At 36.9% G+C, this 18,695-nt stretch overlaps 1 protein-coding gene across 1 annotated transcript in view; it reads right to left on the bottom strand.

Moving 5' to 3' along the window:
- Positions 1-1,213: 1,213 nt before the first annotated feature.
- Positions 1,214-18,695, bottom strand: part of CBLB (Cbl proto-oncogene B, E3 ubiquitin protein ligase) — a 127,540-nt gene continuing 110,058 nt past the window's right edge. The window contains exons 13-18 of the mRNA XM_010148061.1: positions 15,871-16,011; positions 11,142-11,241; positions 10,922-11,057; positions 9,493-9,630; positions 7,034-7,153; positions 1,214-1,909 (exon numbers count right to left, since the gene is read on the bottom strand). Coding sequence (XP_010146363.1) covers positions 1,647-1,909; positions 7,034-7,153; positions 9,493-9,630; positions 10,922-11,057; positions 11,142-11,241; positions 15,871-16,011 — 898 coding nt within the window. The 3' untranslated portion in view covers positions 1,214-1,646. The remainder of the gene's footprint in view (positions 1,910-7,033; positions 7,154-9,492; positions 9,631-10,921; positions 11,058-11,141; positions 11,242-15,870; positions 16,012-18,695) is intronic.

The raw sequence follows: 18,695 nt of genomic DNA, 5'->3' as shown, positions 1-18,695 counted from the left end.
GATCCTGTGTGTGATGTAACTTTCCCCACTCGCTCTGAATGAAGACCACCACTGACAGCTGAAAAGGAACAGTAACTTCCCTTCAGTAACCTCACACCCAGGTTAGCACTCTCTGAACATTCTCGTATACTGGTCACATCTCAAAATGTGAAAAATATTCTAACTACCCCATGGTTTTATCTTTTTCAACTGCAATAAAAGAAATTAAGATTTCAAAGTTTTGTTAAAAAAAAAAAAGAAAGCAGCAGTCTTAAGAATTATTCTGGAAATATTTGGACACTTAAGTTTGAGCACACCAAGAACAGAGTTGTCTCCTCTTTTCTAAAATTGGCAAGATTATTAATTTGGCTTGCACCAATTTGGGGTGAAAAATAAAATGTCAAAGCCTGAAGCATTACTAACCACGTAAAGCAAAAATATATTTCCAACTAAGGAGCTGGAAAGGGAGTGAATGAATTTGGGTATTGAACACATACTTGAGAATAATAAAGTGTACAGAGGAGAAGGTTACTAAAGAACTTTGAAAAAAGTATTGCTACAGTAGCATTAGGAATTAACAGTGCATCAAAGATTTAAAGTTTCCATGTTAATGCAAACTGATTCAAGACACAATGAACCACAGGATAATCACTCAAGCAAAAAATTTACCACATTCTACTTTACAGAAGTTAGAACTGGAATTTACCTGAATACCATTAATATGATTCAAAAAGATTCCCTCTGGTCTGGCATTCCTCAGTTTACATAGATCATGGAGAACCGGTGCCAACAGTATGGAATCAGAACACAGTATTATCATGTGCATTTGGCTTCTTTTAACATTTGCAATCAAATACTCAAATTTGAAAGAGATTTTACGTGTCAGAACTCAGTATCACTGCTGCGTGAAGTGTTTTATTTGTTGGCTGGGATTTTGTTTGTGGAAAATGGTATAAAAGACCTTGAGGACTACAGGTCATGGAATTCATGTTAACCAGAAAGCTGCCCAACATTACTGTCAAAATACCTTTAAAAAAGCAGTTCATAGACAGAATGATGCATTTTACATTCAGATATTTCCTCTCTCAAAAGCAAAGGAATCTCAGAAGAAAAAAAAATAAAAATCAGTAGTGAAGGCCACATCCTTTTTGCATTTGATGAGCTGAAATGCAAAAAAACCCAGAACAATTAAAGCATCTTGTAAAAGGAAAGAAAAACCAACCAAACACATAACTTCTGGAAAGTGATGATTTAGTTGATGGGGTGGTCAGGATGGAAACTGTTGGGAATGCTACAGCAGAACTGACCACAAGTACAAGGGAATATGAACAGGAACATAGTACAGGCATCAACTAGAAAACTGTAACTTGCCAACTTGTAAACAAGAAAAAGCATTTCACAGATTAAAAGTTCTAGGGAAGTAAACTTCTTTAAATTATTTTGTCAGTTCAACCCTGATTTAAAAAAGTATGGCTAGCAAAAATACATAAGCCTCAGCATATTTATAAGTCTTGATCAGAGCAGCCATGAGCCTTTGATAAACGGCTGGAAACAAACACCCTTCTACTAAGGATGAAAGAAAAATATTCCATTCTCTTCTTTCTCTAATTCCCCAATCCACACGTGTATATGTAGAATTCACATGCTCCAAGAATACCTTGACGCTGCTATAGATTGAGACGTGGGGAGACCGGTGGGGGAAAACAGACAAACTCTCTTAAAATACTACGGGCTACGTCAACGTTATTCTGGGCAATTTCAAGTGCCCTCTTGACTTCTTCAAAGGAATAGCCTTCTCCCATAAGTTTTGCAATTTTTGCATCCACATTTTCCGTGGAACTGTCAGAGCTGTATGCTTTCCTGTGGTGTAATTCTGGTGCAGTCCTCCGAGGAAGTGGTTTAGGGGGCCTGGCTGGTGCTTGTGAACCATCTGTTTCAAATAAAGGAGATAGATATCATTATAAATTGGCTTAAAATAGTGTTCCTGGTAGGTCAAGTCTCATGAAGCGGTTGAAAAAGCAAAATTCTAAAGAAACATGAAGAGATATCGCAATTCACTGATATATCTAACTTTAAAATTCGACCTGAAACTGAATTTTTCAAGAACATCCAAAATAGAAATAATGTAGTGAAATACTCTTTTAATAATATGATAGGAACATGCAAGTTACAATCTGAATTATTCGAAGTTGGAAGAAAGTATGATGAAACAGTAAAGATGGTGAAAATCACCAGTCAAAATTCTAAAAGGTCTCCACTCACAACCCACAGTTTGAAAACCTTTTCTTAGTCTGTTTTTTTTTTAGATCCGTTTAATTCAGTGCCGTAAGTTTTGCAAGGGTAATCCAGCCAAATATGCCAGAGAAGAAAAAATCCTTCTCTCAGCAGTACATCCTGCAGATTCTGTTCAGTCAACTGCAGTTCTTTTCAAGCACAGCGCCTATGCGTAAGTACTGAAAAACAACTGGTAGCTCAAAAAACCCTCTAATCCAATCATTTTCAGTGGTGAGAACAGAACACGAACCTTCCTCTCCAGTTCCGCTTTGGACATATCTCCCCTTCTCTTCTACACAAAGGTTATCTTCACAGTTAATGCTGGTGCTAAGAATGATGATGTGTTGATGAAAAAAGCTAATATTCGAACTCGTTAATCTTCTCAAGAGTTTCATGCTCAAGTAAACTTGGCACTTCACTGAAAACTCTTTATCCTCACTGATTCCACAATAAGACGCTTAAATACAAGCGGGCATAGAGCAGAAAACACTTTCAAGAACAAAGTATTAAAAAAAGTTATTAATCTCTCAAAAAGGATTCTAAAAAGTTCCATCAACAGTGACTTTGATAGATAAATTAGAGGAATTTCTGGCTGTGATACTTCCTGTTCACTTACACTGACAGCAATGGCCGTCTGAAGTACTTCAGAGGCAGTTTTTTAGTGAAGAAAGAATGCTGTACTTCTAGTATTGCTGCTTCAACACGCCGCCTTATCCTACCGCTGGATAGAGCGAGCTGCAATTCAACCGAGCGCGTTAAACACTTCAGGTGAGTGAAAATCGTTCACATCAGTGAACGTCTAATCAAGGTGTATGTTTTTCATAACTTACTTTTCCATGTATTCAGATGAGAGTGTTGCTATAAATTTTAATTCCATCTCTTAATTCAGAAAAGATAAGCAAACAGTACTTTTAGCAAGATGGTGATACATCAGAAATGGATGAGGGTATTTTGATTAAAAATGTACAGTAAGGGGCTAAGATTAATTTTGTTCTCATTTCATTGCCTATTTTCCTCGCAATCTGTTGTGACACAGCCTACAGACAGTAAGGGCTATTGCATATTTGTTATGACTTTTTCCTCTCTGAGGATGAAAAATCACATTAAACGTTAAACATTCTAGTAAACACACCTGAAGCAGATCCAAACCTGCTAAGAAGGTGTGGAAGATTCATGAAACGCACTGGTTTGAGAAATTAACTCATCTCAGGAAATGTGGTTAATAACTAAAACCAAACCTGAAACAAGTTCAAATTTCTCATTTCACTTCTTTTAGCTCTAGACTGTAACAGAACAATATTCTTTATGTTTATAATAATGGTGTATTGTGTTAAAAACAATCAGTTTTCTTTCACAAACATTTCCAACTATTTCAATATGCACGTTTCATTACGGACTTCATTTCTATAGAGGAAGAAACAAAATTCATTTGTAGAATTTACATTTTCCCCTGGGCTTGAAGTACAGAAGAAATTCCTTACGCCTAGATCAGATTCTCGTGTGTGTGTTTTACATGAGGCATTTTTTGCTCTACCCAGTCTAATACAGGCTTAAAATTGAAGTTATTTCTTGTACAAAACTTCACTTTGATGAATCTTCCAAACAAACTTTCTTAAGCAATCCCATCATTTAGAAAGGTCATTTTTAATTCTGTCAGCAGATTTGCAGCACAGGCATTTTATTCTCACTACAGAGACATCTCTCTGTAGCACAGATACTTTTAAGATCCTCAGCCCTCTCTCTCTACTCAATTCCCATTATTATTTTTTAAGCGCTGACATCTCTTTCAGTATCTTCACATCCACATAAAATTTTAGCTGAAGCCTGCTATCACATTGCATCCTGAGCTTAAAGATACTAAGCCTAAGCTGCACGTCCATCTGGACACTGAGATAGAGGTATTTAAGCAGGACTTTCCTTCCCCACCTCTCATCCTCTCAGATGATGCAGCCACCGTGGATGACTAACTAAAAATTCAAATAGATTTTTTAATCATGTAATTCAATTAACAGTTTCCTAAGCAAGGAGCTTCCTCTATCACTCACATTTCTGTCATTCCGCACTAGATTTAACCCTCGGGTGACGGGCAAGTATAAAGGCAGAGACCAGCTCATTTATCAAGTGTTTAAAAAGCATGGAAAACATTGTAAGGTGAGAGCTCTCTGGCACAGTGGAAGGAGGATATTTGCAACAATGCCAACTGTCTGTTCCTCTCTGCTGAGAAATGGCCCTCTTCTTTACTTCACTTGCTGCTTCTCCTCTATCTTCCCTGGTCTTTCACCGACAGACTGAGAGGCATCAGAGATGCCAGGGATGAAGGCTTGCTGTGCAAGGCCCTGCGTGGAGCAGTGGCAAGCAGCTACATCTAATCTAACTGGGCAACAGAACAAAGCAAACCCAGGGGACATCTATGCCAAGGAACTGGCACAGCAGGGAGAATGTGAGAAAGAAGTAACTGCATGTACCGGTCCATCAAGCTCTTAGGCATGATCTCCGTGTTTTGTGTTACTGCAGATTAGTCCCCTAAGGGTTAACAGACATCCACCCTGAAATAATATGTGACACTCTCCACCCAATGCTTCTGTGTAAAGGAATTTAAATTTTCATGCAAGAGCTTTAGTAAGGCCAGGTGAGTGAATAGGCAGCAGAAAAATATACTTAACTAGCTGTTTGAATGCATTTCTTACAGAAAAGCTAAATTCAGTGAAGTACAGCAGACACCTATATCAGAGGCCTAACTTTCTTCTACCTTTCCCACATATCATTGGCTGTGCTTAGGTAAAATGTGCTAATTATTAGCAATATCCCCTTCTCCTGCTTTTATTGTAATAGTTCAAAAAAACGCTGTATTTAAGAAATTTTTAGAATTATGCTTTTGGGATAGTTAGATGCACAGGTGAGAACTAGCTCTTAAGCATTCAGTACTAAATGCACTGCTGAATTAGAATAAATTTCTCATTACATGTTAACGATTCAGTTGAACATCATGACAGCAACCTTAAAAATAGTCAGACTGGAGCACAGAAGTTAAAGGACGTCCCCTGCTACTCTAAGGAGCCAGTGGCTAAAATTATAATTAGGTTTTAGAGTGAACTATATTTCTTTTCCAGCTAGTTCAAAGAATCACCGTATGAAAGGTCTGAAATGAAGAATTTCCTATGCAGAAACAAAAGTTCTGAATAGAGTTACATCTCTACATTGTCTTTTGAAATCATAGATGAAGGTGAATCAATTCATCCTGAAGCTCATCAGTGCCGTTCTATAGAATTACTGCCACTGTAAAAACAACTTTCCAATTAAGAGTATGACATGACCTATCACATAGTTTTCATTTAATTGAAAGTAAATTGAATATCTTGCTGTACATCTGCTGATTTAGAATGATATTTATAGCAAAGGTTGACACATAAGGGTGTTTTAGAAGACGGCTGTAGGAAACATACAGATAGAAAAGTACTTATTAAGTGACACCAGAAAGCTCCAAGATCTTAAGCAGCAAACATCTTGCATTAATTTAGGGAAATTAAAAATTGTTCTACCACAGAACTGCAAGAATTGCAGGAAAACTCCAGAGCATTCAAAGGTAGTTATATTATTAGCATAACTTGTATTACGAAAGAATTTAAAATGTCCTAAATACATCAGGTTAATACTGTAAGACAAACAGATCCCTCACAGTGTCACATATAAAACATGCCTTATAAAGCATATATATTTTTTTCTAATAACAGGCAAAAAAAAAAAAAGTGAAACAGTGTTATATTAGAAGAAGGATGCTCCCAGAAGTGCTACTATTTACCAAAGGCATCACACTCATTCTCAAATGTGCTATTCATTAAAAATCCTGCAACACTCTTCAGGCTTACTTAATTTACCCTGTACTTTAAAAGGGAAAAATACTTTCTTTCATTCCTATACCACAGCACAGATGAACTACATATTCCTAAGAAGAGAGAGAATTATAAGTGAAAAAGTATCATTTTTCCACTTGCGATTGTTGCAATTAAACACTGATGATCATTACAACTGAGAGACTAGAGAAATAAGTCCCTTAATCTCTTTATGCATTAGAAACGAGTTTTCACGCACAATTCACTTTTATCTGCAGAATGAATAATGGTTCAAGACATCACTTGGCTCATTCTGTGTGTGGTCTCCCCTCAGCAAAATGATGCAGATGGGACAATCCTTCCCCTTCCCCATGTACATCTAAAGAAAAGAAAATTTGTCTACAAATTGGTGAAAGTACTTTGAAATACAGACAATAATTTATAATTATTTTAATCAATTCATGTAGCTTCCCTTTAAATACTATTTGTGTAGACTGAAATCTGTAAGTAAAATTGCTGTGGAAGAGGAATTATTTCTACTGGTCCTGTTCCTTTGCAAATCAAGACTGAATTTCAATTTGGTTTGGTTCTTGTTGTTTTACTAAAAAAAACCCCAAACATTTTAGCATTTTCTTAGAACTTCAGACAAACATATTAGCAAAAAAGATCAGAAAATAGTAATACTTGAGAGTGGGGCTACTGCAGTTTTTTAGGAGCAATGAAAGAAAGATGGAAGCGAGATGCTTGTGGCTACAGACAACAGGTCGCCACTTCCACCTTTATTGCTGAACTGTAATCTCTGTTATCCTCTGATTATTTTGTATTTTTGTAAAGCAATATTACCACTGCAATCTGTTGCCCGGAATGACAAAATCCTTAGTGGACTTTGTGGATTAAAGTTATTTGCTTCATAAATTGTAATTTTCTGCAAGAAGAGTTTTCTACCTTACCTGAAGAGGGAGGGAGTTGGTCATAGTCTTGAGATGTCCTATTTGTTTTGACGTTTTCTCCAGTTACTCTACGAGCAGGTGGCAAAGGAACATGACCAGTTATTGGATCAAAATGGGGATCTGTAATAACACAACAAGAAAGGTGCCTTAGAATAATTAGAATTATTATCTGGAGGAGGGCTGATGCATGTGGATGATCCTAGGCTTAAAATAGTCTCTGTTCAGACAGAGAAGCCATGAATCCAAACAGAGGTGTTCCCCCACAGCATATGCATACACACATAGAGATCCCAAATTCAACATTTGCACAGTAGAGATGTAACTATGTCTTGGAAGTAACAAAAACAAGAGCACAGCCCAAACGTGGTCCCATCCTGTACTGACTGTCAGTCTTTTGTTCACATCCATGAGGATGTAAATGGGATTCAATTACCCAACCCTGACCCAGCTATGCCTGTGGCTGGCAGGGCATGGAAGAGGTTGCAAAGCCTGAAGCAGCACAATTAGAAATATCCCAGCTATTTGGTTCACAAAGACTGCAGGGCAGATTTCCTATTCATATAGCCCCAGCTACCAGTAAATATTACAGGGTATGGTAAAAGCTGTGACTAGACTTTTTAGTTCTCTCTGCTGATTACAGGAACAGAATTTTAAAAATGAAAGAAATATATAGTTCTGGTATATTGTGTCCCCCTTTTTTTTCCTAATTATTATTTTTTGGGGGCTATTGAGGATGCAGCTGAGCAAGTGTTAACATTATCGGACTTGGCACATGCTCTGGACTCATAAGAGTGTTTGTCTGCGAGTGCAACTTTTTGCTGTTGTTGATGATGAGATTATTATTCTAATCTGACAGGCTATGACGGATCGCTGAGAAATCACCCTCAAGACTTGTACGGAAACCAATCATCAAAAACTCATCATAAATCATCTACAGCAGTTTATCTGACAAGATGCAAAGTGAGTAATATGCCTTTAGAAATACCCTATGAATAAAAAAAGACCAATCCACACAACCCTGTATGCCTAAGCAGATGTATACATTTAAGATTAATGAAAACTGCTGCTATATGATTGCATTCACTATGCAAGTGTGAAAACAATATGTGGCCATAGAGGTATTCTCCAGATCTTTCATTAAAAAATATATTTTTTTTAACACTCTCAGTAATGTTTCTTAGATTATTTGGAAATAACACTTCATAATTTAAAACTCTGTATGTTTCTGGGAACTACACACATAACAACAGAGCTTGAGCCCACCGGCCTTCTGTTCTTCCTCTCCATTCGCAGGAGAATGGAACGGTGCAACGTGTTTCTGCATCAGATGCTACAACTGAGGCATCCATTCAGACTGGACTGGATAATAAAAGCAATCAATAAAAGGTCATTCCAGTTCAACCTGAACTAGCTCACTTTCATCCCACAGCTACATCATCCACTAAGGTCAGCCAACCACCCGACAACCTGTCAGACTGTTAGGGAGTTGCCCATGACTGCTTGTCATCTACGTTCCAGCGTCCCTGCCATGCTGTCGCCAAAGCATTTCATTTACCCCTCTCCATACAGCTTCCAAGAAAAAGAGGTAGGAGGAGGAAGGCATCTAACTGTGACACAAGGTAGATAATCTCTGAAAATATTCCTGGAACAGGTAAACTTAAGATATCAACATCCTCTGGAAACTTTCACAGAGAAACAAAGTCACTTCACAGCTATGCCCTGCAACCCACAAAAATCCCACTGTAATCTCTACCACCAGCAGCAAACGTCTTTAACTTAATCAACCTGACAAGCACTTCTCAACTCAAAGACAAAACTCGTAAATTGTGAACGTAGCTTTTATACCTTCTACAAACAAAATACCGGACTGAAGAACCGTCAGAGTGATTCATGGGGAGAGAGAGGTGAAGAACTGACTTATCAAAAAGGTGATGAACCACAGGTGCCTGCAACTGCGTTCACAATTACTGCAGTTTTGCAGCATGGTTTTACAACAGTTCTAACAAAGCAGGATGTTCTTCTCCCTTATTTACTAGGTTTTCCCAAGCTTCAACTTGAAAATAAGCCCCACGAATTATGTTTTACTGTAGAAAACAATGGAGTTGAGTAAAGGATACAGACTCGTATTACAAATTACAACAGAAATGCCAAGTGTGGCATTTCATAAGTAACAGCTCTTACTAGAAAAGCACAATTTACCAAAATGTCTAGCCTGGTATAGAAACACTGACCTTATTTCATGACTTCACAAAATGAAAAGTTAAGTCTTTTTACATTCTGATATGTTTCAACTCCACCATTTAAAAAAAAAAAAAACCACCACCAAACTATTTTTAAATATTTTGTATAATGAAGTACAGACAAAACAGACTTCTGAGATGACAACTTTATCACTGAACAGATAGGCTTCTGAGGTAAAGGAAAGAAAATAAAACATGTTCTTTCCTATGTATTCCTACCAGAATGAAGGAACAGTTCATGTCCTGAAGAAGGTCGGCTTCCTGAGCCAGCAGGTTTTGTGTGCTCAATCATGCTGTGCCGAGCAGGTGGTGGCGGTGGCGGTAGTGAAGGGGGGGAACTATCAAATGCATCTTCACCTGCATTTTAGAAAAGAATTATTAGGTGAGCAAAACTTCATTAAGATCTGCAGAATAAAGAGTGAAGATTAAAATTTATTTTTCTCTGGCTGCTGAGGCCGTTTCTCCTGGGGTTCATCTAGCAGTTCAGTGACTCCAGTAATGAAATTGTAAACCTGACTCTTACTATGCACAATCCTCTTTTAAAACATGCTCTGAATGACCTTTTGCAGTGCTTGGTTCCTTTTCTGGAATAGGAGGAGAGACTTCTTTTAGTGGCTCAATTGCAAAGAGTGTATTATAATAAAAGCTTTCACTGAATATCATTGTAGAATAACAGCTATGTTTCAGTGGCTAAGCAAAAATATTTATATTCAAACACCAATGCTGACTACATTGAATCTGCTACATTTATACCATGTATTATCTGCTGTTCTAAAGCTCTGTCCCCACATAAAAACTGAATTTTCTAGGGCTTGGCAAAAGAATGTACCCCTTACCCAAAGGTGGTACAGACAGGACTAGGGTTACCAAGCAGTGTGATTACGTGTCCTTCTGCCTTCAATTCTACGTACTCTCGCAACTCAGAAACGCTTCAGGAGCAAGGAGCATATAGCACAGGAACACGGCAAATGTTCGCAAAGTTTTATGGAATCAGAAAACTGGATGATGACATGTAGACTACAGCCTAGCCAGCATGCACCTGAGTTTGTCAATGAAGGTGTGGGTGGTGGCCAAGCACAGCCCCACCACATATGCAGAGCTCACTGACTTCTGTCCAAGAGAACAGAAAGCAGGGTTGGAAAAGACAGATTTGGATGACTGTAGGCAGCAGTGAATTTTAAACTGTCTCTTGACAGTGATTAAAAAACCCCAGAAATAAACTTATTAAATTAATCTAATTTTCTTTGACTTAAGTACCACCTCTTCGGTATTCTTTGTTTTTTACAAAAGAAATACGATTATTTAAGCTACAGTAGAAAAACCCCTTCACTCTTGCATTAAATTACAGTGCTCAAACTTCATATTAAGGGACAAAAAATTAAAATTTATTTTATGGAAAATGGTTTTGCTTGTCTTTATGGCTTGAATACAGACTTAGTATGTCTTTTCGCCTGTCTTGCATCAGGGCTTACAGACAGATACCAAGTGCAGAACATTGACAGAAATATCGACTTACAACTGTAATATTTAGCCCATAGCTTGCCTGGTACTCTTAACACACTTAACATTGTTGTTTTTCAGTAAAAATGGCATTTGGTTCATCTAGGCAACGTTAACCATTAAATGTAATCAGCAAAAAGTCTGCAACCTAAAGGGGGCACCAGAAGATCATAATCGGAGGGTGTCCTGTTGAGCAAAGAGCTGTGTTTTGGGTTGTCTCTGGTAGGAGGTCGTGCAGGTGGCAAAGGTACCGGAACAGTAGGTGCATCATAGACATCTCCTGAATGACACAATCACAAGAAGTGAATGTTTTCTTGCTGTACCCCTAGAATAGCACAGAGTAAATTTTCTTGCTAAACAGTAAAAAATAAAAACATACCTAACTCTGGATGCTTTGATTTCTTCATCTCTGAAGTAGTACTGTGCGTCCCATTTGTTACTCCAGCACATTGCCCATTCTCACACACCCTGAAGACAGACATTAAACAGGAAGCAATCAACCAGTTATCCAAGTATTAATTCCCAGAATGACCGAATACCCGAGCTGGCAGTCCATTATATGGAAATGAGTGAAAGACGATAAGCTGCACCAATTTTAAACTTTACATTTTTTATATTAAGATGGTTAACTGTCGATAATAAAACTCCTTTGAAGGATTAACTGCTTTCTTGGTGGGATAATGACATGGCTCAAATAACTCAGTCAAGGCTACAATACAAGATAGAGGGAGAACTAACATTAAACACAGGCCTCACTTCAGAGCTCAGGTCATTCGTTTATTCACACAGTTAAGTCACACTCAATCTTATTTCGCCTTCCTTCTGTTGAATTTTCCCTAGCAGAAATATGACAAAGGGAAACGTAGATTTTGGTAATTATCCATGCTGAAGTGTACAGAAAAGTCATTAAACAAAATAAACCAAACAAAAAACAAACAGAACAACACACATCTAGCAATAATACAGTACAAAGAAACTCTTAGCCAAATATTAAAAAAACTAAAATTAAAACTGAACTAGCTAAAGCAGTTTTGCAGGCATGTATTCAATTCTGTAACAAAAAGCTGAGTCTCACTGCTACTTCTACAACAGTTTATTATTTTTTTTTAAAGTAGAACCATATTATGCCCTCAAAATTAAAAAAAGTATGAAATTAAATATGAACATAATCGAAATCAAACACCACAAAGTTGACCATAATCTTGTCAAAAAATATTGGAGATTATTTTGTCAGATGACTCTGTTCAAGTACCACAGGGAAAAACATAGAACAAAAGCCTTTTCATAATATTAAATATTGTTAAATTAAATGTGAAAGAACTGGGAAATTACTCCTGTCACTGGAAATGTGGACCTTGCATATTCGGAAAGAATCAGAGAGTTTCTTTGGAAAAAGGCCACCACGCTAAACAATTCCAGCTTAAAAATAAAAATCCCAACCCACTATGCACCATTAGTATTAAATACTGGCAAATCTGCTTGAGCTATGTACAGCTAAAATTTCAGATCTTGGGTTTTTACCAGCAGTGCAAACATTAAACCTATCAGCTTTAGCCATATGGAAAGGAGGGATGAATAAAGGTCTGGAACCATTTAAAATATATAAACAGGAAAGAGGAAGTGAAATTGTGTTTGTGGTCCCAAGAGTTATAACTAGGAGTAATGAAATCAATGTAACAATAATTACAAGACTTTAAAAAAATAAGGGGAAAAAAACCCCAAAAACAAACAAACAAACAAAAAAACCACCACAAAAAAAACACCCAACACAAATGGTAAGAGGTATTTTGTTATGAACTAATTTCCCCAGGGAAGTGGTAGAGGAAGTGTTGCTTCTATCTTTGAAATTAGATTGGTTCAATCTCTCAGATGCAGTGGAAGCAAACCCTTCCTTTGACTCCTAACCATATACACTAAATAATGAAGAATATTTTCTACTTTAATTTGAATCTATTCTGCATTTTCAATAATGTAACCCACCACAGGCACTATGACAACACGGCACCGCTTCAGAAGTCTTCAGGTCATAAGGAGTCAAGTATTTAGTTTACAACTTATGCTGAAATACCTGTTTATCTCAACAGTAAACACCAGAAAAAAGGGCAGCAAATGAGTACTAAGCAGCAAGCCTTTTGCCCTTTTCCTTTTGGAAAAAGCTTTATTAGGAAAAGATAGTTAATGTACTAATGTATCATGCTTCTAATAGTGGCCTAATTAGCAATGATGAAATTCATTCCCTCTGTTTCTTATTGCTGAACTTGCCCTCTACCTGGGAAGAGATGATCACCTGTAACAGACCAGACGATTAACTGAACTGCCAGAAAACAAGACTATGAATAATTTTCTGTACTATTCTTGCAATATTTTTTAGCATTGTCCTATCATCTACTGTTAAAAAAAACAAACAAAACAAAACAAAACAAAACAAAAAAAAAAAAAAAAAAAAAAAAACAAAAAACAAAAAAACCCCCACCCAAAAAAAAAAAAAAAAAAAAAAAAAAAAAAAAAAAAAAAAAAAAAAAAGCAGGAATTTTGTAGGCTTTATTTTACTGAAAACTCTAAGTACTATCTAACAACTGAGGAAGTAACACCTAGGGAAGAGGTAACAGAAGGTGACGCTGGGAGACACAAATGAAAGTTGCTAAAGACCTGACAACTAAAAATCAAAAAATTCCTGTTGTTAAAATTTTTGCTGAACAATACTGAAAAGTTCAGCTTTTATTGACACTCCCTTCCCCATGAGACTAAAAGAAGTGCATTAAAAGAATACAGCAGGAACCAGAACCAAAATTCTTTCACAAAGCTTTATCTTAGCTTTCACAGATAAAAAGTGACATTAGCTAAAAAGAGACATTTCAAGTTTATAGATCATCATATATATTCAATAGCAAGTATTCAATAGGGTTTTCTTTTTTTTTTTTTAATGCTTAGGAGAATGGTTTGTTTTGAGATAAAATTCTTCTCAGAATATATAATAAAAAGAGAGTTAGTGGTTTTAATCATAGAGCAACCTGAACGACAAAGTGAGGTATTTTGTCTGTAGCAAGTCCTGGATTAATGCCGAAACACCCACTATAAGTACAACACCAAATATGCTAGCTAAAAAACAAACTAAAAACTAGAAGAAACTTCGAAATGAGCTTTCCATCTACAGCCTCTACTAGTAATTCTAATGGCCTGGTGAAATCATGTACCAGCCAATTGAAAACACTCAACTCTTTCTGTAACAGAAGGATTAACAGAAATGGAAGTTTTTATATTTCCAGCTTGTTATTTTCTCAAGAATATTTCACAGTGCACCTAGATACTAGCATTTTATTTCAGGTCAGGAGTATGAATTGAAACACATCTCCAGAAGTCATCCCTGATTGCAGGACTTTGGTTTACACTGCAGAGGTGTCTCAGGGCATGCAGACTTGGTTGTTTCTGGACCACTGTTACTGCAAAAGACGTCCTGCACGAACACACCCAACGTGCTGCAATTACTAAAGGGTACTCCAGCCACAGGACTGCATCAGGATGAGTCTGAATCCAAAACTTCCCAGAACACACAGTGGGGTCCTTGGAGTCCATTGGTCCCCTCTACAGACCCACTCCTATTGCACCACATTCCTTGCTAACCTAGACACAGTCCCCAGAAGCTGCTAAACCAAGGCCATCTGTCCACATACTACTCTCTTCTGTTGCAGACGACTTCTTGTCTAAGAATCCTGTGTAGCTTCAGGCATGCAAGCAACTCAGCCTCTACTAGATGACTTTGCATGGTAGAGAAAGACATTCCCATGCAGAAGCACGACGCACTCAGATAAAAAATTACATACGTAAGAAGGACTAGGACGTTGGAATTCTTTTTTTTCTTCTTCCCATTTTTTTACCTGGCCAGCACTGAGTTTTATTCATCACTGATTTTTTTTTTTTTAATGTCTCTTAGGATAGATAGGTATTTAAGTACTCAAGACCATAAAGCTCAGACAACTGTGTAATATTCATATCGGTGCTATGAAGGTTGGATCAGCATTTGTAATAAAGACAGAATTTTTAACCTGAATGCAAGGAGTTATCATACGATGACCTTTTTTCCACCTGTTCTAAACATCTGATTAAAGAGGTCTAAAACCTAACTGGCTGCTTTTGGGTTGAGAGCCATGTCAAGCTTTATTAATAGTGGGTCCTTGACATCACATTATGTCAGAAAGAGGGGGAAAAGGCAATATGTCACTGTATTTTTTTTTTTTTATAAGAGAAGAGTCTGAACTTTTTCAATCAATACTTTAAATATAATACTTTTGACCTACAAGACCAACAGACAATTGGTCCTTCTTTTTCCCAAGATTTATTCTCTTAATTCCAGATATTCAGATTTTTTTTAATGAGTCAAAGACCAATAATTTCATCAGGAATAACACAGCCTTCCGTTGCCATGCTCCATGGCTTCAAATTTCCTTGCCATAATCTATTAATAATTCAGAACTGTGATAGTTTGGACATATTATTTTAGAACACTTTTAAAGTAAAAGAGATACATTCCAACCTTAAAAAAGGTTCTATTCTTGAGAAACACAAAAAAATACACTGTGAAACAGGCTCAAAAAGCCAAAAAGACAGAGTACACATGGGACAAAAGGAATAAAAGTATGTACATATAGCTGCCAATTCATATATTTTCCAGTACTGTGTTGCTTCTTAAAATTAATTCTATAAAATGTGAAGGCTTAAGATTTTCAAAGCTGACTTTGGGAATTTCAGTCACACAATTCTACTAAAAATTAAATTTGTAAGAGTTGTGGGGGTTGAATTTCCTGGTCAGTTCTGAAAACCAAAACCTAAAGGAAAAAAGGATCAATGCAGAAATGGTATTCAAAAGCAAAAAAACCCCAACTCTGACACAACAGAGATACAATAAAGTGAACTTCACAGGTTTATGACTGTGGTGGTGGTGAAATGAAACAAAGGTATGAGTAATCCAAGCTTGAAAAGGTAAGACATTTTAGAAGGCAGGCAAGCTTAACCATCATTATAAGTGTCGAATCCAGTTAGATTTGGAAAAAGCAGAGGTTCTGTAAATAAATTGCCTTTAAGGTGTCTAGAAGACCTTACCGAGCAAGAGGTTTTATATTATGACTGTGAGGTGGTTGTGAGCTCAGTATTACAGGGTGTGAAGAAGGAATTTTGTATTCATCATCACCATCTGTGTGATCCCTTGATTTCTCAGACAGAGAATTTGAAGGAACAGGGCACCTAAGGAGATGAGAAAAAGATCAGTTTTGCTTTAACTGTTATATAACTGACTCAGAGTAATACAGGAAATACTCTTCTTTAGCCTAAACATCCTTAATACACATCTGCTACACATAACGTAACAAAAACACCATGTTAAACTAAAACTTGTAAGGTTACTGGCTTTTTTTGTCACTGAGAATGCACATAGAAAAGGGCAGCTGACATCCTAAGAGTTAAACAGTTACTTTAAGCACACACAACATAACACAGAATTGCAAAGAATTAGAGTACTATATAGGCACTTACAGGGCTTAACCTGTTTTCACTTATCAAAGTAACTAATTAATTCATGGTGAATAGTTAATTCAGGGTAAATAGTATTTAGCAAGGTTCAGCAAGGGAGTGGACATTCCTTCCCACTGAAGTCTTGTTCCATTATCAAACTCCCAGAATTTGCCACATTTTAAATGATATTTACTTGAAACAATAAGTAGCTTTCATTGTCCGCCCAGACAGTGATTTATATCAGTTCTTGAAAGCAGTGGAAGCCCAGGAAAGTGGTAGACTTTAGAATTTCCATTTACAGGTAACAAGTTACATCCTGGAGAACACTGCTGCATATGAGATTTCTTTTAAAATGAAAAACTAACTCCTACTATCTGGTTTTCTGTTATACGAGTGTAAACAAAAGAATGGGCAAAAATTTCATTTCGGTGAACAGCCTGTGGAAAGTAATTTTGCTAGTTATTAACAAGATCAACGTATCTTTTGGTATAACTAGCTAGGTTATAGGTCTAGCAAACAGCATAATCTACGCATTTATACACAGAGCTCCTTGTTTTATAGCAACTACTCCAATGTGTTAAGATACTCACAAAACATCTGAAATAGAGAAGCTTACATGAAGGATTTAATTTCACTTCAGTTTGATCATAGATGAGAACAACAAACAGGAGTTTGATTGTTAAACTAGTTGAACGTGAAGAGCAGTAAGCGTGTAACTTCAAAAAACCCCTGGATATTACATGACTACAGAGCCTTTATTCTTTGCCACAAAAGATCCAACAGCTGGAAGGCCTTGAACAGGGATGTGCAGTGTACCTACAGCCTTTCTGATTTGTGGCTTGGAAGTACATGCAACAGCCCCTGAGCTGAACTACATGCTACGTGACAACACACATCTTCATACATACTTTAGGGAAGTTCTTAAGGACCATGCGGAAATATGAGAAGGGAGTGGATATACTTTATTTTCCTGGGGTCTAAGTATTTTATCATAAGGGCAAGAGCGGAGATGACAGGCCAGGCCTATCTCCTCATTTTTTCAACACCTAACTCACACAGCACACCTCCTATCAAAGGAATAATGTATGTCTTTCATTGTTTACAGTAGATGATGCCACATGACTTCAGAACATCCAGGTACTCCACAAGCAAAACTGATTAACTAACTACCCCGAGTACTACTCAGTCACTAAATTAATAAATAAATAGATGGAGAAAGAAAAAAGAAGAGAGGAAAGAAGGAGGTAGATGTGCTGCTGCTGTGTGAATACATTGTCTGGAGCTCCCTAGACACTCGCAACTTCTCAGTTTTTCCTTCAATCAGTAATATACTTTCAACTTCAGAAACAAGCTGATGAAAGACAGGAATCCAAAAGACACACTACCCAAAGACAGGGGGAAAGATTTATGGTGTTGGACTGCAAACTGTATTGAAGTTTTCAACCACTTTCTGTAGAGGGAGCAAAGTTTCACTTTCAATGCAGTATGAAATTGCTTTTTCCAGCTTTTATTTCTCAGATGGACGAGAGGTTTGTGTCACTGTATGGCCATTTCGGGAACAGAAGGTAAAACCATACTGGGACAATGAGAAGTCTGTAGCATTCTCAGCTAGGCAGTTGGAAGGCTCACAAAGAATAAATTTTCTCATTTCTGTGGACATGCAATCACTCTTACATGGCAATTCAGCATGTTCTGGAGATATTAGATGTGTGTATAAAAATCATATATAAGGCTGTATTTTTTTTGAAAATAATTACAGATTGAATTGCTGGCTTCTGCAATGTTTGCAATATTAGCAATATTTATTTGAAATATTAATATCTAGGCCAGAAATTTCCAATACTGACCAATACCAAATGTTCAAACTGACCAAACTGGGTTTGTAGTAGTGTTTGAAGTTCTCAAAGGCCATTAATAGGAAAAACCCAATCTTAATCCTGCTCCTCTGAAGGCCCTATCTGAAGCTGGTTATAACACTGATTTTGATTTCTGGAACACTGTGAATTAATTTTTTAATGTAAAAAACCATACAGCCTGATGATTACCTGAACTAAGCAGAGCATTATAATAGCTAGTCATATCAGCTTCCTGATATAAACAGTTCTCATACAGGAAAGCTGGAGGTTTTACTTACTGACAATTTATAAACCGAAGAAAGTTTGTATACTCAAGGAATACAAAACCAGATTCCCCCTCTTTGTCTAGTTCATGCCCCTGTTTTTTTTCTTGTTTATTCAACAGACACAAAAACCTAACTTATAATAAAGCTACACCTTTATTCACAGGATGCGAGTGTGTATACATAGGCCAAAGTGGATTTCTCAGTATTATTGCACTGCTGAGAAATTGTTTGGAGATATTATTAAAGACACAAGTTTCAAGTCTCCTGTTTCCGAATACTGTGCAGTCTTAGTCAA

The sequence above is a fragment of the Eurypyga helias genome, unplaced genomic scaffold (genome assembly GCF_000690775.1).
Source record: "Eurypyga helias isolate BGI_N326 unplaced genomic scaffold, ASM69077v1 scaffold8533, whole genome shotgun sequence".
Taxonomy (NCBI): Eukaryota; Metazoa; Chordata; class Aves; order Eurypygiformes; family Eurypygidae; genus Eurypyga; species Eurypyga helias.
This window is presented reverse-complemented; position numbering and strand designations above follow the sequence as displayed.